The sequence below is a fragment of the Vombatus ursinus genome, unplaced genomic scaffold (assembly GCF_900497805.2).
Source record: "Vombatus ursinus unplaced genomic scaffold, bare-nosed wombat genome assembly UNPS02013174.1, whole genome shotgun sequence".
Taxonomy (NCBI): Eukaryota; Metazoa; Chordata; class Mammalia; order Diprotodontia; family Vombatidae; genus Vombatus; species Vombatus ursinus.
In genome coordinates, this window is record NW_020952952.1 from 26,599 (window position 1) to 46,681 (window position 20,083).

Here is a 20,083-nt window from a genome sequence, read left to right on the forward strand (position 1 = left end):
GCCCAAGCGCTCTCCACTCCCAGCAGCCCAGGCCTTTTGCTCATGGAAAGGAAGGAAGAGATCCAGTGGTTGGGGGTTGTGAGGGCAGGGTCAGGATGATGGTGGTAGAGAAGCCCAGTTTTTTTGCTGCCTGGTTTATTTACAGCAGCTCCTCTTTGCTCCTTGTGGGGTGAGGGGTGGTGGGTGGGGAGGAGTTTTTTTTAAACCTTTGCATCTTTAAACAGTTGAGGAAGCAGCCTTTTCTTTTTCCCTTAAAAAAAAATCTTCAGCCTCCTCCCCACCCCTGCCACCCCATTCTATCTCAAATTAAAACACAAAACAAAAACTTAAAAAAACCAAACAAACCTAAAAACACAACAGCGACTAGGCTCCCTGCTCCAGCCCTCTCCACTGGCATCACCTTCATCCTCATGCTCCAAATTTTTGATTCTTTAAAATAATTACAAAATGCCCTTTTGCCCACAGCCCCTAGAAGAGAGAACTGAATAAAAACTTCATCTTCAAACCTATGGCTCCCTACCAGAGAGGGGCCTAGGGGTTACTCCACCCCCCCCACCCCCACCCCCCTACTCCAGGAAGAAGTTCAATCAACTGCAGCACAAGTTAGGGAGGGAGATAGGAGAAAAAGGAGGGAGGGGACCGTCACCCTCTGGCTCCCCTAGGGGCCAGCTCACTTTTGTGCGTTATAAAAGTCCAACTGTACATCTGGGAGTGGGGAAACTGAGCCCAGCCCCTGTCCCCTCCCCTCACCTTTACAGCAGTCACAGCCAGGGGAGTGGGGGGGGGGGTGAGGAGCAGGGCAGCAGGTCTGGGATAATGGAGGGCAGCCCCCCCCACAAGGGGAGCTCCAGGTGTCCCTCCCCTCGCCCCCTGCCATTTATAAACTGGTTTTGTAAAAAGAAAATAGATATATTTATATAGAATATATAAAGCACAAAAATTAGTAGTTTTACATTTGCTCTCCCCAGGGGGTGGGGGGGAGAGGGGAGGGTTCTCACCTCCTGCTGGCCCCCCCATGCCCCACATGACTATATACAATCCGGCTTATAAATAGATAAATACCCCCCCACCCTCCCCACGATGACACTAAGCTCCCCTACCCCCAACACCTCCCTTTCCCACCAGACCAGCAGCAGTTTGGTGGCTGGGGAAGTAGGGAGCTCTGGGCCCCAACCTGCCCCACGGGGAATGGGTACATAACTCAAGAGAACCTCTTTCCCCTCAGATTCCAGGGAGAGGCTGAGGGAGGCACTGGGCTCATGATGGGGTTGGGAGTACAAGAGGAGGACACCCTGGTTCTGAAACACAACCCCAACACCTCCCCCTCCCAACTTGTTCAGAGGGGGAGAGATGCACAACCTCTGAGGGGATCAAGGGGTCACCCTCTCTCAAATGCTTCCCATCAGCCCTAGTCACTACCCCATGCCCACAGTTAAAAACAGATTTTTTTTTTCTAAAGATTTTCCTTTTTTCCCTCCCCTCCCTTCTACCCCCAATTCAGACAGGGGGTTGAGGGATTAGAGGGCTGGGGAGAGGGTCTCACATTTCAAAACAGCAAAAAATCCAACACTTAAATGAGGTAGGTGTGGGTGCAGGATCTCCTTGCCCGGCTTGCCTGCCTTGCCCGCCCCACCCGGGCAGCTGGGTGCCTCTTTCCCGTTCGTGTTGCATTTGTCAGAGAGAAAACAAGGAAACACAACCCAGAAAGAGAGAGATGGAAAGAGGGACAGAGAGACACAGAGGAGAAGAGGGAGACAGAGAGAAAGGGAAGGAGGGGATTAGGAAGTGGGGACAGGACCCAGCGGGCAGGGCCAGGTGTGGGGACCCAGCCTTTGGGATTGTCAAGCTTAATCAAGTCTCTTTGCAGCCTTGAGTTGGGCTGGGGACGTCAGTGGGAGCACTGGGGCTGGGAGACCCAAGCTGCCACCCTCCTCACCGTCTCTGCTGCCTCCCAGACGGTGCTGGGTAGTTCCCAGCCCATTTCTACCCAACCCCCCCCCCCCCCCGAACCTGAGATGCCCAATGGCTGTTTCTGTCTGTCGGCTCCTGGAGCTGGGGGCAGATATGCCAGCCTGGGGCCTGTGGTGGGGGAGGGAAGTCATCCCTGGTGCCCAGAATGGGCACTGCCCCGGGGCCCTTAGCCCCATCCTGCTCCTGGGGCTCTGGTCAGCCAGCAGCCCCAACTCTGGGTCCTGGCTCTCTTCCCCTTCAACCCTTTCGGGAAGGGCTTTGGAGGGTTTCCCCTGCCCAGTTGCCTCTGAGCTTAATTCATCCACTTCCGGCAGTTCCAGGCTCCACAGTGGCAGGGGATTTTGTGCTGATCATCCTCAAAGTCAAACTGATAGTCATAGGTCAGCTGGGGAGGGAAGGGAGAAAGAATCAAGTCCAGCCAGGCTTTACGAAAAAACAACAACAACAACAATAACAACAGTTCAAAGGAAATCACACTGCCAATCACATCACTCACCTCTTCTCCTTTGGGGATGCGCCGGCTGGAGATGATAATGATCTTATCCTCCTTATCGAAGGTCACGACCTCTGCCACACAGTTGGGGGCACAAGAATGGTTAATGTACCTGAACCAGAAAAGACCAGGGAGAAATCAGTGTCAGGGAAGTCTGGCAGTAAGGGCCAGTTTGACCCTGACGCACCCCTCCCTCCCTCCCTCTCCAGCTCACCTGGCGGGCCCTCCAGTAAGTGTGGCATCAATCACATGCTCATTGTTTATACGAAACATATAGATACCTCGATTCTGTAAAGAGGAAGGGAACAGGAGAGACAGATTCAAACAGAGCTCCCCAGGTCTGCCCAAATGTCTCTCATTTTCCCTTGAAGACTCAAGTTTGCCATCAGCCTGAATCCCCAGAACACCCTACACACAGCTCCTCTCCCTTGTCCTAACCTGCTCCTCATAGATCTTCTCTCGACGGTTGGCCACCTCATTTCGGATGATGGTGCCAATGTACTCAATGACCATGGTGTGCTTCTCCAAGTCCTTGGCAGCATACAGCCCCAGGCCCTGAATACGAGATCGAGCCAGGTACACGTTGTTCTTCCACTCTGTTCGAAGCCGTCGATACTGGGATGACTTGGAATGCACAAACTGTTTGCTGTATGGGGTGTTGGTCTCGCCTGTGAAGGTGCTCTGGTATGCCTTGGACATGCTGGTGCTGTTGAGGGTGTGAGGCCTGGGGGCAGCAGAAAAAATGGCAAGTCAGATCTCTTCTAGAATGAGTGGGCACACAATGATCTGTACTCAACCCCGGCCCTGGGATGGGGCAAATGTTAGCCAGGCCTCAGGAAGTGTGCTATGGGCATATGGGAAATACAGTCTTGGCCAATGGAGACAGCCCTAATTTCCTGTAAGAGTCTCCATCTTGGTGGGGTAGCAGTTAAGATCCATATGTCCCTCTATTCCCATGGGTACAGAAAACCTAAGATGGGTCTAGGAGTCAAATAAGCTAAACTCCTCCCATTCTGAGTGTGGATACGTTCACTCTCTCATGACTAACCCAACATATGTGCTCTTCCCTCAACCACCCTTGGGGACAGTCCTGTCCCTTGGATCTCTAGCATGCTGTCCCCTTACCACATTAGAATAATTCTTGAGAACTAAACTTGTTTACACTTTTGCCTGCCTTTCCTTCCACCCCACAAACATGAACACCACAAATTCTCCCCAAGATAGGGACAATATCTATCTCCTCTTGTCTCTGCACCAACTACTCAATGTAGGAAAATGATTAAGTAACCTGTTTGACTCTCCCACTGCCCCCATCCCCGCTGCCCTACCCCTCCCCGCCCCATCCCCCCCTCCCTGCTTTCTACTCCCACTCCGTCTTCTCCCTCAGCAACCACCTAGGCTGCATTCCTGCCCTTCATCTCTGCAGCCCCACAGTTCAAGTCCAGGCCTCCTTGCTTGGGGCTTGGTCACATACAGTGACAGAACTCCTTTAAAATTGTTTCTGTCTTCCTGTACCCCAGCTGGTGGGCTAGGATCCACTAATGGCATAGTGAGAAAAAGCACTGAACAAGTCAAGACACCAGGGTTTTAGCTCTGGGTCCATCTTTGACTTGCTGTGCATGTCAATTAACTTCTCTGGAGCTCAGTTTCTTCATCTGAAAAAAGGGGGTAATACCACCTGCCCTACATACCTCATAAGGTTGTTGTGAGGATCAAATGAGATAATGGATGTGAAAGCGCTTTGGAAAAAAAAGTATAAAATGCTATACAAATGTGAGGTTTTAATATGCTTCCAATTACTATTCCTGGGGCCACCTCAGCCTAGGGGAGGTGGACACTAGCATTCCAGGGTGCTTCCGAAGGCACCCTTTTAGGCTCAAGGTGGAGGGAGTCAGAGCCCCTTAGAGAGGGGAAAGGGAAAAAACTGTTGGCTCCCTCATCCATCACACCATTAAATACCTGCCTACTGCATACCTCCCCAGCAACACTTTCCCACCCGCTACCCCCACCCCAAACTCTCAGCCGGTTAGGCAGGAAAGACAAGGCCCCCTTAGGGGGCCCCTGGCTTCAGCCTCCTCTATTCAATATGCCTGAGCGATTCCCCAGCCTTTCCAAGGGAAAAGATGTCTCGATTTTCACACCATTTCCTCCCCACTGTTATCCCAAAGTCTCCAATCCTCCACCCTGTTTCCTACCCATTTCCTTGGCTTCAGACTCCTCCCAAACCTGGCTCTACCTCAGACTCCCTCAACAAAGAGGCTCACCGTTTGTAGTGGGTGAGAATTTTGGGCTCAGAGCGGGCACAGCCAGTAGGGTTGATCATAAGAGGCAGTTCCATCAGTGGGTGCCGTCCATATCGAAACAAATAGTTGTGACAGCTTTCCACCCCAGGCAGCTGTGGACACAGTGAGCAATCTACCATAGCCCAGGCCCCTGGGAGCAGCACTACCCCACCCAGCCCACCCCAGAATCCTCCCCTCATCTCTCCTTACCGACTCTGCAATTCGTAGGACGGCGTGCACTGTCAACCCAAAGAGCTCCTCGCCCTTAAGATACTCTGGAAACAATCGAAGCATGTCGGCTTCCTTTCGCATGGCAGCCACGGGTTCGATGATACGGTTCCACACAGCTGAGAGGAAAACAGGGTTACTATCAAAAGGCCCATTTCCCCCCAAATCTGGACGTCCCCCAGATACAAGAGCTATTGTTTTATCTGTGGCTCCCATGACCTATGGCAGGGGTGGGGAACCGGCGACCTTTACAGAACAAATCCTTTTGTTAAGGATTTATTATTATTTATTTTATATTTATATTTATTGTTATTTATTAAGGGGATTTGTTCTGTGAAGTTTGGCTTCAGTCAAAGGGCTGTACTTGGGGACCTAAAGGGCCACATTTGGCCTCGAGGTGGCAGGTTCCCCCACCAGTGGCCTACGCTTTGACTTCTTCCCTCTAAAACAGGAATGGCCAGGGGCAGCTAGGTGGTACAGTGAATAGAGCTCTGGCCCTGGAGTCACACCCAGCCTCAGACACTTAACACTTACTAGCTGTGTGACCCTGGGCAAGTCACTTGACCCCAATCGCCTCACCAAAAAAGAAAAAAATAATAGTAAATAAAACAGGAATGGCCCCCTGTGGGCCAGATCCTCTGCTCTAAAGACAGTGAGGAATATAAAGTAGGAATATGAAAAAATTTATCTCTACCCCCACCCCTAAATATAGTCAACATTGGCCAGGGTTTCATTTAATGCTGCTTCTAAGCAAGGGAAAATACTGATGGGTTAAGATCAGGCTAAGGGAAGTTTGGACTCAATCCGTGGGGACATGGAAAGAGTTCTTTCCACCTCAAATGAGGAGAGAAAAAAAAAAAAAAGAACAGCAGGAAAGATTAAAACCGAACAACAAAAAACCTGCCCAGTCTAATGGATGCTAGGCCACAGAAGACAAAGACTAAAAACCAAAGGCCTTGGTGTATTAGAGCTGGGAAGGAGTTCTTCCAAACAAAGGGGAGGATGGATAAGATAACCCACCCACACAGTAGCTGGTCCCTGACTCCTGAGAGCCTCACCTTGGGGGGATGCGTCAGTGAAGACCAGGTCCTCCAAACCCTGTTCCATGACCTTGACGATGAACTCGGGCCGCCCGTTGTTCTCGATGATGGAGCAGCGATAACAGCAGCGCCGGTTGTTGGTGCGTAAGCTCCAGTAGATGCGCGTGGCCTCATAGCCAACTGGGTACAGGGCTGTGGCGCTATGGAAGTCGGCCATCTGGTGGGGCAGCAGCTGCCCAATGGCATGGAACACTAGCCCTCCCACCCGGAACATGTGCAGCCGCTCACCACGCTGGATGATGCTAGCAATCTGCTTCACCTCATCCCGCTCAATGTAGACGCGTCGAAAGACAGCAAAAGAACTCAGCTCCTGCTCACAGGGCCCCTTCAGCTTGTGCAGGGGGCACAGCATCGTTTTATCCTTGAAGAACATGCACTTGGCCCGGATGGCACAGGCAAAGTGGTAGACACTAGGACATCGCAACCGGTTACAGCTGTTAGTGGCTCCCGTACGCTGGCACAGCGAACACTTGGTCAGTAGCCCTCGGTGGAGGGCACCCTCGACATTCATCAACGCCCCACCCTGAGTTTCATAAACTTCTGTGGACCACAGGGCACAGTTCAGGTGGACCCAGAGGTCTAGATCTAGGTTGAGGAGTCGGGCTGGCCCGTCAGTAGCTCCATCACCCTCTTCATGGCAGAAGCAGCAGCGCCGAAGGTCACGGGGCACCTTGTCAGGTCGGAGGGCTGTGCCCAACTGCTCCATGAACTCTGCTACCTCCCGCTCACCCTCCCGTCGTCCACCACCCTTCTGGATTGTCAGCAGCAGCCGTAACCGTTTCCAGCGAAGCCCTTTCCACTTCTTAAGCCGGGGTGGCCGGGAATCCTCCCCCTCTTCAGGGGGCCGGGCTCTGGGCTTGGGGCGAGCTGCTTCAGGCATCGGAGGTGAGGGAACTAGTGGTGGGGGTGATGGGGCTGAGGGTTCAGCTGGGGGGCTGGCAGGGGAAGGAGCCGAGGGTGAAGGGGGCGGGGAAGGCTCCTCAGGGGGTGGAGCAGAGAGCTGACGGACATCCAGGTTGGAGACGTTGTGGATATAGCAGTGCTGGGCAGGCGGCTCTGGGACAGGGCTTTCCTACAGAGACAATCCCATACCATCAGAACAAGGAAGCCCACTCAAGCCTCCCGACTGTGCCCAGGACACTAACCTGGTATCCATCATTGTTCCTTCCCAAACCCCTGAACCTGCCCCTCTGAGGCCCTCTGCCCTGTTAGCACTGCCCCTACCCACCCCCACCCCCACCCCCACCCCCCCAGCTCTGACCCCTCCCATCCCAGGGCCCCACCTGCTTGAGGAGGCTCAGGATGTCCAGCTGGCTCTTGAGGGTATAGCCGGGCAGCACTGCATCAAACTGTTTCAGCCAGTCACTGCCACCCTCGGTGGGCTTTCCCCCTAGGCTTTTCTCTTTACCACCTGTAGGAAGAAGTGAGGAAGAACCCACTACCCTTTGAATCTAGAGTGGCATGGCACCCCTTCTCCCCTCACCTCCTGCCCGATCTCTGCCACACTCACCAGGCCCCTCCACTTCCCCCTTCTTGGCCTCGGCACCCCCTGCACGGGCAGGACTCTCTGGGAACAGCACCTCATAGGAGCTGGGGATCTTCATGCTCAACAGCTCTGCCACAGCCACCATGACACCATTCAGATTCTGACATAGAGGGGGAGGGAGGATGGAGAGAAGAGGGAGAGATGTGTCATCGGAGCACCCTGAGTGTGGTACTGCCAAGGCTCCTCCCATCTGCCCCCTGCTTCCCAACCCCCCCCCACCACTTTGGTATACCTTGGCAGCAGCAGCAGAAACAGTCAGCATGACGGACACCTCACTCCCCTTGCCCTTTTCCCAGGTGTTGGCAGACAGCTTTCCTGTTGGTTCTAGTTCCAGAGCCCCAAATGGCTTGGTATCTGGGAAGACTAAATAGGACAGGGAAGACCTTGAAGGCCAGCTGATTTCAAACCCTCCCCCCTCAACAAGAACAAAAACCTAACAATAAAAACAAAGCAGCAGCTAATATTTACCTAGCGGTTTAAAAACTATTCTTTCATTTGATCCCCACAATAACTCTTAAGTATTATTATTCCAATTTTGCAGACAAAAACTAGGGCTGAGGGAGGTCAAATAGAGAAGGTAAGATTCGAACCTAGCTCTTTCCTGACACCAAAAGCTAGCCCTTTTTCTGCTCTGCCACAATGTCTGCTTTTCCTCAGGCACATACACACACCTGGGATGCTGGCCCGGGGGATGATGGGGATGACTGGGGACAGGGCCCTGTCCTCCTGCTCCTGCTGGCCTGACATCAGCTGGGGAAATCGAGGTGCCTCCTCTCCCAGGATACTCTCAGGGGAAGAAGCTGGCACGATGCTGTCAGGGGAGTCGCTCTCCTCATCACTCTCCATCCTAGAGATCAGGGACACAAGGCATGTTTGCACCACAATGGGTCACCCTTCCTCAGTCTCTTTAAGCCTGGGGATGTCACAGCCCCACAGGAAATCCCCATGGCAGGGGAGCCAAGCACCCCACCCCACCCCACTCCTCATTTCCAACCTGACATCCTCAGTCTGGTTGTGAGGAGGAGTGGGGAGCGCTGCCAGCAGGTCCAAGCTCTTCACTTCAGGAGCATCTAGGAGCAGAGGGAGAGAAGGGATATGGAATACAGGGGTCTCTCCTCTCTAGCATCTCAGGCTTCTCATTTCTTAGGTTCTGTTGCTCTGACAGTTTCTCCATACCACAGGGTCTGCCTGAGCACATGAAGCTTAACTCTGTCCCCACCTCCACATGCTTCCAAAGTCTGGGTTTTCAGAGGTGGTAAGGGAACAGAAAAAACTCATTATGCTTTTGTTACAAAGAATGACTCTCTGTATAACGGATGGGAAAGAGATGATGGAGATCTATTTTTTTCTTCAAGGGAAGATCTACTACAGTCTTGGGTGCTGGTGACCTTTATGCAGTCAGACCACCAAACTGGTCCTTTTCAAAACTAAAACCAGAGGGAGGGAGGGAGCAGGAAGGAGGCAGTTAGGGGCCTCTCCCTCTGCCTCATCTCACCATCCCCTGCTTACCCCGTGGTCCCCCATCAGGCTCTCGGGCAGGGGCCGCATCTTTAGGTTGCTCCCCCAGGTCCTCAGAAGGAGTGACCCCATTCACCAGTTTCTGCTGTACTGATGGGGGTGGGGTAGGCGGCAGCGAGGAAGGCGGCGTTGGCGGGTTACTCAGGTTATTCTAGGGGGGCAAAAAGGAATAGCAAGTCTGACGGTGAACAAGTCATCTTGATGCCCCTACCTTATGCCAGGCTAAGAATTCCCTTGAGCCCTCCCATCTCAGCATGGTGCCGCCTCTTCCAGACCTTCGTAAGAAGCTGGGAATAGTAGTCAGGGCCAGTGGGTAGTGCCCCACTCCCAAAGGCCCCCCTCAGCTGGCTCCGCCCATTGATGAGGCAGCCACTGCCGAAGGGAGCAAAAAGGCTGAAATTGTTGGTGATGCTGGGTTCTGTAAGTGGCAGCAAGGACAGCTCCTGGGTGGGGAGACAGAATAAAAACCATGAGAACATGAGTACTTAAGCCCCTATGGCTAGAAAAGGAACTCCCAAGGGACACCCCCCAACCTCCTCCCACTTGCCCTGGGGGACTGTGCAGCTGGGATTCTTGGGGGTCACCTGCTTCAGCTGTTTCAGCAGGGCCTCATTGGCTTTCACCCCATCTTCCTTCCGGAGCTTCTTCCGGGAACTTGCCACCCTGTCGCCCGCCTTCTGTACCCTCTTGGGCTTGGGGGTCAATGGTTTCTTGGCTGCAGCATCCTGTGACAGACACATCCACTGTAAGGGGTGCCTACCCACCCCCCCCCAACCCCCTGGGACATCTCATGTCATAGATATATAGTAAAAAGGTTTAAAGGTATGTATGGAGGCAGAGTAGGCAGAGATTAGACATGCCACTTAGTAGACACATGGCAGCCTCCAGGCCCAGCAGAAGAGGCCACTCTCTAGCCAAGGTACTCACCTCCTTGCCGACTGGCGTGCCCTGAAGCTTCTGCTCCAACCCAGCCAGCTTGCTGTCAATGTGCCCATTGATCTCTGCTCGGAGCCCCTCAGGTCCATGCCCTGCGCCAAGCTGTACATTCTTTGACCGAAGCAGCTTCTGCAAGAGCAGGTGCCCAGCCTCTGAGCGGCTGCCTGCCAGTAAGAGGTGGTTGCTGGTGCCTGGTGTGCTCACAGGTTCCCCATTAGCCTCCCGTTTCACCACCTGGGCACCCAGGGCACAAGGCTCCTCTCGAGGCTCCTGCTTGATCATGAGACGGGGTGGCTCGGGCATCTCCCGCCCATTCACCTGCTCCACCTCTCCAGGCCTCATGTTGTTCTGCTCAGGCTTATGGGCCTCAACCAGGTTGTCTGGGGTTTCCCAAGGTCCTGGTCCCTTGGCAAAGAAAGCATCTGGAAGTTGGGAGGCTGCCGACGAGGGGGGTGGAATGTCCCCTGAAGGTAGCTCCAAGGAGGATTCTTGGAGCTTTGGGATCTCAGTCTGGGTAGGGGTGAGCTGAGCCTCAGCAGGAAGCTGAGGGCTAGGGGGCAGCAATCGTGGGGAAGGTCTCTTTGGCTCTGGGGGGCTGGATGGCAGAGGAGGGGGTTGTGCAAGGCCAAGGTTTGGCCCTGATGCTATGGCTCCTTGTGGGGTAGAGAGCCGGGAAGGGCCCTGGGGTCGGGGCACCGCCCCTAGCTCCTGTAGAGGCCCTGATGGAGCTCCGAGGAAGCCCCCAGGTTGGGGCTGGCGGCCCAGGAGGCCTTGCAAGGAAGAAGGATGGCTCCCAGGCTCCAGGTAGGGCACTGTTTGCCTTAGCACCTGGCCTTGCTGCAATTGCCTCTGCACGAGAAGGGCCTGCAGCTGCTGTTGCTGCTGAGGGCTTAGGTGCCGAAGCTGTGGGTTCTTGGCCAAGACACCCTGAAGCTGGGCCCGCAGCTGCCCCACTGTGGGCATTCCCGCATGCCCTGGTAGGCCCTGCCCAGGGTGGGGTAGAGGGCCTGGCTTGGGAGGCTGTGGCCTTGGGCTCCCTTTTAGGGGTCGATCCAGCCCAGAGGCCCGCTCCCCTACAGAACCTAGGGGCTGGGTCAGCAGGTGGGACATGGAAGTAACTTCAGGGGGTTGCCCACCAGCCATCTGCCCATGACTTGCACCACCCGCTGGATGGAGTAAGTTGATTTGCTGTTGCTGCTGCTGCTGCTGCTGCCCTGGAAGTCTCAGAGGTGCCTGTAACTGCAGGGAGTTCATCTGAGGGGGCTGGGGCTGGGGCTGGGGCTGAGGCTGAGGCTGGGGCTGGGGCTGGGGCTGGGGCTGGGGCTGGGGCTGGGGCTGGAGCTGAGGATGAGGCTGGGGTTGGGACAGGAGGAGGTGAGAGTCCCCAGGGAGGGGGGGCTTCACCTCCACTGGCTCTGGGGGCAGGGCTTCTGTAGGAGGACCCAATGCCAACGGTCCTCCTAGGTGCACTGAGGAGGCTTCAGTGCCTTCAGGTACTAGCACTGTCTCTGCCCCAGCTTGCTCTTTGCCTGGTAGGCCCGAGGGCAACCCCTGGCTAAGCAAGAGGGCTGGGCCCAAGGCTCCATGGCTGGGAAAGTGCTGGAGGGGTTTGGCAGGCAAGCCGGGACCCAGGGCCACCTGCTGCTGCTGCTGCTGCTGCTGCTGCTGCTGCTGCTGCTGGGTAAGAGAGTTGGCTGGGGGTGGCAGCAATTGCTGCTGCTGCTGCTGCTGCTGGGGAGGCAATAAAGGTCGACCCTGGTTAAGGAGCCCCAGCGTCGGTTGCGGTTGCTGCTGCTGCTGCTGCTGCTGCTGCTGCTGCTGCGTCCCCATGGATTGGGTGCCCAGCTTGGGTTGCCCACTAGGAGGCATCAATCCCTGTTGGAGATGGGAGAGCCCAGTCATGGGCGGCTGCTGCTGCTGCTGCTGCTGCTGCTGCTGCTGCTGCTGCTGGGCCATGACAAGTCGGTGGGCCATGAGGCCTTGTGCTTGCTGGGCCAGTTGAGGGGACCCTAGCATTCGGGGCTGAGCAAGGAGCACTTGTCTGTGAGGGCCTTGGGGACCCAGACCTCCAGGGTGCACCTGCTGCTGCTGTTGTTGCTGCAACACTGCCACCTGGGCAGGGCCCAGCATGCCCTGGGGCCCTGGGGGCGGCTGGGGGGACAGCTGCTGGACCAAGAGGCCCTGATGGCTGCCAGGAGGCAGGAGTCCCTGGGGCTTGGGCCCCAGGCCCTGCTGCTGCTGCTGCTGCTGCTGCTGCTGCTGCAGAGCCACCTGTCCCAACAGGTGCTGCTGCTGTTGCTGCTGCAGCTTCTGAGTCAGCTGCATTCGCTGCTGTTGCAGCTGGAGTTGCCGTTCCTGTAAGAGCCGTGCGTCGGCACTCAGGCCTCGGAGAGCAAGATTCCCGGGGAAGAAGCCTGCCGAGGGGCCTGCTAGGGTCCCTGCCCCGGCTGGATGCTGCTGCTGCTGCTGCTGCTGCTGTTGGCCCAGGGCTGTACTGAGGAAAGGGCCGCTGGGCTGGCCGGTCAGTGCAACTCCTCCAGGAGGCAGGCGAAGGCTGCCCGCCTGCCCGCCCGGGGGTCCCTGTGGAGGCTGCAGCCCGTGGCCTGGGAGCAGCTGCCCAGGAAGCTTGGCCAGCAGCCTGGGGCTCTGGGAGGGGCTCAAGGCCAGCACCGCGGAATGCTGCTGCTGCTGCTGCTGCTGCTGCTGCTGCTGCTGCTGCTGTTGCTGCTGCTGCTGCTTGTTCCGATACTCTGCCATCAGGTTTGTGTGCTCTTTCTGCTGTTTCCGAACCTAGGTGTCATCACAGGGAGTAAGGGAAGATGTCAAGAGTAGGTGGAGGCCTCAGCCTCAGCCCACACGCCCCCTTCTTAACCTTTCTCTGCCAAGGGCCTCTACCTGGTCCAGCTGCTTCTGGATCTTGCTCTGCTGCTCAGTGACCAACTTCAGCTTCTCCGCATCAGCCTCTGGGAACTCTCGGCCAGCCTTCTTAGCGGTGCGCTGCTTGGCGCACAGGGCCTTGCGGGACTTTCGGTGCACCCCAATCTGCTCTTCCAGCACCTTGAGCTGCATCTGTAGCAGTTGCTGGGTGTGAAACAGCCACTCTTCGTACTGCCGCTGGTCGGCTTCGTCTGGGCCAGCAGGGAGAACAGGAGTCAAGGGGCCTGGTCGCCACAGGTCCCAGTGGGGCATCGTCCTGCCCCTTCACCCTCCCCCCAATCTCCTTCAGGTCACACCATACTCACTGATCACACCGTGGGCAAAAGTGGGTGGGTTGGGCCGAGACTGGGAGGGGTCACTGCTGCTCCGCTCCTGTCAGTGGAAAGGATGCCAGGGGTCACTGCTCCCTCCTTCCCACTAGGTTCTTCTGATCAAACCCACCTTACTAGCTCTTACATGAGGACACTCTAATAGCAGGGATGGATACGGGTGCCAGGACACATTCCCTCTGCACATCCCTTCTGTGTACAAATGCCACCTAGTCACACAACTCCACCTGCTCACTCACCTGCCCACTCCCAGCTGCCACATGATTCTGTAGGTCAGTGCTGCCAGGAGCTCCCGAGAGCCGCTGGGCCAACAGGGACACCTGTTGCCTAGAACCAGTCAGAGAAAAGATGGCAAAAGGTGAGAGAGAAGCCGGATGGGGAGGACAGAGAAAAGGGAGTCAGGAGAGGAAAGGCCAAGTTACATAGGCTTCTTCTAGTAGATACCTCACCTGTTCATGCCTGGTGCCACCCCAATGCTGCCCTGCGCCATCACCTTCTTGATGCCCTTCAGGGCCACCATCTTAGCCTTGGCAATGGGATCAATGATGTCCTCTGCAGCAAACTTGTCCAAGTCTTTGAAGAAAGTACCAGAGGATAAGGGAAGATGTTGAATTAGCTGTCCCTTCCATATCTCATGCCTGCCACCCAGTGCCTGTCTAGTCCCTCGCCTTTCCTGTCCTCAAGACAGCCTAGAAGCAATGACTTGTGCCACGTGCCATGATTCCACTCTGGACACCTTCTGGTAGACCCCACCCACACCCTAGGCCCAGTATTCTGTCTGCCTGCTCTGTAAGGCACAGAAGTCAGAGGCCAAAGGCACCGCTCCTAACACACTGCTTTTGATATGTCAACAGAAGCCTTCAGGGTCTGCCTGTTGCCTATAGAGAAAAAAATTCAGGGGGAAGCTAGGTGGTATAGTGGACAGAGCTCTGGCCTTGGAGTCAGGAGGACCTGAGTTCAAATCTAGTCTCAGACACTTGACACTTACTAGCTATGTGACCCTGGGCAAGTCACTTAACCCCATTGCCTCGCCAAAAAAAAAAAAAAAAAAAGATTTAAGATGGTATTCAGCACTCTCCATTAACTGGTCCCAAATTTACTCTTCTACTATCATTTTTCTGCTATTCCCCTGCCCAACTTTCCATTCTGGTCAAACTGATCTACTAATCACTCCCTGAATATCTGCCTGCCCAGCTCAAGCCCCAACACTAGTGAACTGCTTCCCTACTCAATGTTTCCTTCCTCCCTTCTGAACACTGAGCCACACATGGAGTATTTCATGCATGTTCCTTTGTACTGTGAGTAATCTCCTAAGGTATCCAACCTGGCTCCCCAACTGAAAGTTCTCAGAGACAGGGACAAGCACCCAGAATGTCATGATTCAGTCAGTTTAAAATGACAACAATGAGGATTACAGGTCTCGGCCCACCCCCACTCCCCATTTCCCCCACGTCCCTTCCTACAAGAAAATGTACCTGTATCAGGGAAGAAGCTGTTGGCTAGCTGTTGCTGCATCGCCAGCTGCTGCGGCTTCATGCACATCGATGGTGGCACTGCCCCCATAGGCTTCTGGGCCAGCACTGGCTGTGGATTCTGCTGAGGCACCAAGCTTGCCTGCCCTCCGCTGAGCATATGCCCCTGGTTGGGCACCATGGCCATGGGAGGGACCAGGCGCTGCTGCAGGGCATGGGATGGTTGCTGGGTGGACATCATCGCCTGGGTGGACACTAGGCCAGGCTGCCGAGCCCCAAGCCCTAGTGCAAGCTGTTGTGGGGTAACAGCCAGGCCAGGAGGTGGACCTTCTTGGGGCAGAGGCATGGACTGGGCAGTGCCTGAGGTGGCCAGCAAGAGGTGCTGCTGCTGTTGCTGCTGTGGGGGCGGCGGTGGTGGAGGTGGCGGCGGTGGCGGTGGTGGGGGCGGCGGTGGGGGTGGGGGTGGGGGTGGGGGTGGTGGGGGTGGGGGTGGCTGTTGTAGCTGGGCAGAGAGCTGTTGCTTCTTTTGGAGTTCTTTTTTCTCATGCTCCAGGAGGTCCTCAATGAGCAGAGGCAGTTCACTGGCCACCAAGGAACTCTCCATTTTGTCCAGCTCATCTCCAGACGGTGGAGGCCCACCAGGCAGGGTCAGGGCCCCACTCTCCAGGTCAAACTTCTCCAGCAAGGATGCTCCCCCTGGGCCACTCAGTGGGCTCGAGGTCAACAGCTGGGGTGGGGGACCTGCTGTGCTTCCAAAGGGACTCTTCTCAGCGGTATGCACATTGTTAGGGAAGGGACCCATGTTTAGCCTGCCGTCTCGTGGCCCCAGCAAGTTCTGCCCAGGCTTCAGCCCCAGCCCCAGAGTGCCAGGAGGCACCGGGTCTGCCTTGGGGGTGGCCACGGTGAACTGGCAAGGAGAGGCCTGGTGTCCACCCTCCTCTAATTTAGGCTTCACTTCAGTGGCCCCGGGGGCGAGATGGGAATCAGGTCCATCAGTGGTAGGGGGTGGGCGCTCCTCAGCACCAGACAGGCTGGGTTCTGTGCCCCTCAGGAGCGCCTCACGCTCAGCCTTCTCATTGGCGGATTCTACCAGTCGCAAGTGTTCATTAAATATGTCCTTCTTGTCACCAGTGTCCAGCTCAGGGTCTGTATAGGCCAAGAGGTCGAATTCATCCCCATTCAGCAAGTCGTCCAGATGGGGGTCATTGGTCTCCAAGTTTCCAAGGGTGCCGAGCTCATCATCACCCTTGGCCACATCTACCCCAAGCCCCAGGTGGGCCAGCTCCTCATCATCTTCCAGTGCCTTATGGGCATCAAAGTCGTCATCCAGCTCAGGCTCCTCACAGGGCAGTTTTCCAGACTCCAGGACCAGGGGTGGACGTCCTGCCTCTGTGCTAGAGGGAGATCGGCCAACCAGCTCCTGGCTAGCAGGAAGGCTAGGACCCTTGGGATGGGGGAGGGGGTGGAGGCTGTTACTCAGTTCAGGTGGTGGAGGAGCTGAGGGTTTCTGTGGGGGCAGGGTGGACACTGCCACAGGTCGAAGACTATCCGGAGCCAGGCGATGGGAGTCCTCAGCCACTGAGAAGAATCGTGGCCTCTGAGGGGGGCCCTGAAGATGGTAAGGGGCACCACCAGGCCCTGGCCCCTTCTGCACATTGTGACGAAGCTCGATGAACTGAGCAGGACCAGGACCAGGAAGTGACTCCCCTGGGCCAGGAGGGCGGTTGGAAAGCCCACTCAGAGGAGGGCCTAGGATTGTCCGGCCAAGTTCCGGCCCAGGTGGTTGAGGGAACCTTGCAGGCATGGAAAGCCGCATGGAAGCCACAGCGGCCTGCTGCTGCTGCTGCTGCCAGAGCTGCTGTTGCTGTTGAGGGGGCAGAGGTCCAGAGAAGGGCCCCCGTGGAAAGAAGGCTTGGGTGCCCCCAACCAGTTGCCTGAAATTGTACACAACAGAATCAGAAAGACAAGGTAAGGCAGGAAAGAGCCAGGAGTTAGAGCCAGAACAGAGGATTGGAGGAGGAAAGGAAGACAGGAAAAGAAAGCAGGGGAACAAGGCAAGATGGCCTGGGTATCCACAATAACCAGAAACTGACTCTATAGAGCACATTAAGGTTTACAAAGTGCTCTATACACGTCGACCTAATTTGATCATTTCCACAGCTCTGGAAGATAGGCAATACAAGCATCTTCATCCCTACTTTAAATTAGGAAGCTGTGGCTCAAGAATCACACAGCTAATATGTGCCTAAGGTAGGATTCAAACCCAGGGCTCTCCTGATTTCAAATCCAGTGCTCTTTCCAGCAGGTGGGATCAGAAGTCAGAACTCAAAACCTACCCCCTGCCTGTATTCACAGTCGCCCTTGGTGACTCACCGGCCATTCATGTCAATGGAAGAAGGAGTAGGGGGTGGTGGTGGCCGAATGAGTCTCTCCTCTGCAGGGAAGGGGCTAGGTCCCAGAACTGAGCCACTTAGTTTGTTAGGGGGCAATCCTGTAAGGCCACTTTTGTCCTGGGTGGCCGGAATGAAAACAGGTGTATAAGGAGAGTGAGAAGGCCAATGCCCTGCCATGCCACCCCTGCCTCCCAATTTTGAAGCATGGTCTCCTACCCCCCTGCCAATCCACCTACCTGTGCCCCAGGGTAGGAGGTGGGGCCTCGATTCAGCTGCTCAAAAGCAGGGTTGCTAGACTCAGCACCCCAACTGCCTGGCCCTACAGCACTGGTGGCTGCTGCTGTTTCCTTCTCCTGCCGAAGGGTATTACGCTGAATCTGCTGTCGGATCAATAGCTCTCTCAAACGCTGGCGCTGGGTAAGGATAAAGGAAGAGAGAGGGGGAAAAGTCAGTCACCTCTATCTGGCCAGGGCTGGAAAAAACCCACAAGACCAAAAAGGCGGAGACACAGACACAGAGGCAGCACAGACGCCTGCACTGGAGACTCTCACCTGCCGCTGCTTCTCCAACTCTGTTTGGCTCAGATTAGCCATGCTGGGGTCCTGGGGACCTGGCAGCTCAGGACCCACCAGGGAGGTGGCCATCCCAGACACTGAGTCTTCTCGCTTGTCAGCCGGGGAGGTGATGCTCCCCCGCTGTGGGGCACCATGGGGCAGGTAGGTGAGAGGACCATCCGGTGCAGGCTGTGGTAAAACCGATGGTGGACGCAACGGAGACAGCCCATAGCCCTCAGCTGGTGGCCCGGTGCCTGGCCCCAGGGGGCTGCCTCCTGGGTGAAAACTGCCTGCCGCTGCTGTGTAGTTTGTGCTTTGGGGCTTGCCCACAGTGGGTCCTGGCCCATAATGGCTGTTGATCCCATGGGGTGGAGGGAGACTAGGTTGAGAGGCAGGGGGCTTCAGGGGCGGCTCTCCCACTGCCTGGGGGAAAGTGAAGCGCATGGGGGAAGGATTGCCCACAAACACGTTTGCCCCTGGAGAACGGACAAAAGATGGAGGCTGCCCGCCAGAGCTCTTAGCGTGATGGTCATTTGATTGCCCAGAGGGCAGAGCCGCTGGAAAGCCCCCTACCCCTAATGGAGTATGGGCCAGGGGCCCGGCCTTGAAGGCAACTTCAGGGGGCTGGGACCGAGGTGGCTTGTGTAGTGGGGCAAAAGGGTCCCGGGACTGGGGCCGTGAGGGTGGACGAGAGTAGGGGTCAGGTGACTGGAAGCAAGGGGTGACTGGTGACTGGCAGAAGGCTTCGGTGGACAGCGGGCGGGGTGTCAGGGGTGACTGAGAGCTAGACTGAGACTGGGGGCTGGCAGGTACTCGAGTGAAAGGGTCAGACGGCAAGGAGCGAGGTGGCAGGGTACAGCAACTCTCAGGAGGTGGAGGCTGAGGCCGGGGTGTCAGTGGGGGCTGTGAATAGGACTCAGGATAGGAGCCAGAAGGAGCTGAGCGATATAGGTCTGCATGGCTAGGGGGTGAGGGGGCCACAGCATGGGCAGAGGGAGGCTCCTGAGGCCTCAGGCCTATACCCGGGCTCTGCGGCTCTACCTGAGATGCCCGAGGGGTCAGGGGGGCTTTGAAGACATCCGGTGCCTTTAGCTCCAGGCTGCCTAAGTGGGGCCCGGAGGAAGGTGAGTCTCCAAAACCAAGGCTGGGGGGGCCATAGCTGGGAGAAGCTGCCCCCAGCTCCTCCTTCTTTATTTCTAGGGCCTTCCGAGGTTCTCCAAAGGGTGGAGGGGACATCAGTTGCTCAGAAGCCTTGGCCCCACCCACCCCCGGACTCTCTGGAACTGCCAAGTTGTCTAGTGAGGGGCAACGGGGTTTGAGAAAAGGATCAGGTGTGGAAGGCTGGTGCCTTGGGGTGCCAGGTGGGGTGGATTGGAACTCTCCAGGCTGGCCAGCCCCAGGCCGAGGGGGAGCACTCAGCATCTGAGGCTTCGCGGGGGCCACTGCTGGTCCAGGATAGGGGGGATAGGCTGGTGGTGCTGTGGGGAAGCGAGACTCCAGAGTATAGGTGGGGGCCAGTCCAAAAGGGTCCTGCAAAGGCACTTGGGCGGGCACCTGGGGTGGGAGCTTGAGGAAGAGATCACCAGGCGAGTCAGGGCCGGGCACCGTGCCCGTTGGTGGCTTCAGGAACCCGTCCGAGGAGGTAGACAAGCCAGCTGGGGTAGGGGGACTGCCAATGAAGACAGTCGGAGCAGAAGCTGGAGGGGGACTGCCCAGCATCCCTGGCTGAGGGGGAATGCGTAGGTGCAGGGTGGGCCGATCGGTTTTGCGGGCTATGTCGCCCACCTTGGTCTGCTTACTGATCTGGCTCTCCGCCTGCTGTAGGGGTATAAGAAGAGAGGATGGGTGAGACTGGGGGATGGAGGTGGTGGAATGGACCTGGGAGTCATGGGCTACAAGGGCCCTGGGTGTCCACTTGCTCCAGGAATGCCACTGTCCAGTTAAGGATGTATGCTGCCACAGAAAACACCCTCCCTACTCCAAATTCTAAGGCTCCCATCAGGCCCCAGGCTTCTCCCCCAATTCCCCAAGTTCCAGACTCTCACTCACCTTCTGCACCTTGTTGATGCGGTGAGCCGCCCGGTTATCTTTGGCCTTTTGCTGAGGGATAATCAGGTCCAGAGCTTAGTCATGTGCTCTGTTCCTCAAGCCCACCCTGACCTGGAAACCTATTCCCTGGGTGAATGGAGTGGAGGTGGGGGGGGAGAGACCACCAGCTCCAAGTAAACTCCCTTCTTTCCCCAAGGCCCTGGATTCCCTCCTCCAGGTGGAGCTCCTCTGGGGCCCTGGATCCCCTCCTCCAGGTGGAGCTCCCCTGGGGCCCT

The 20,083-nt window shown here is 56.4% G+C and overlaps 1 protein-coding gene across 1 annotated transcript; it reads right to left on the reverse strand.

The window, feature by feature from the left end:
* Positions 1-1,077: 1,077 nt before the first annotated feature.
* On the reverse strand, positions 1,078-19,859 carry LOC114040448 (histone-lysine N-methyltransferase 2D-like; the record flags this gene model as incomplete). Its single annotated transcript, XM_027858558.1, has 25 exons — positions 1,078-2,356; positions 2,468-2,576; positions 2,679-2,752; positions 2,903-3,188; positions 4,729-4,859; positions 4,957-5,093; positions 6,033-7,146; positions 7,358-7,485; positions 7,585-7,720; positions 7,853-7,983; positions 8,292-8,467; positions 8,615-8,690; positions 9,130-9,289; positions 9,414-9,581; positions 9,723-9,863; positions 10,066-12,864; positions 12,970-13,202; positions 13,317-13,383; positions 13,580-13,667; positions 13,790-13,913; positions 14,816-16,746; positions 17,186-17,322; positions 17,442-17,618; positions 17,757-19,577; positions 19,809-19,859. Coding segments are annotated over 25 exons (10,488 nt in total), but the record flags the coding sequence as incomplete, so codon positions are not given.
* Between the last annotated feature and the right edge of the window lie 224 nt (positions 19,860-20,083).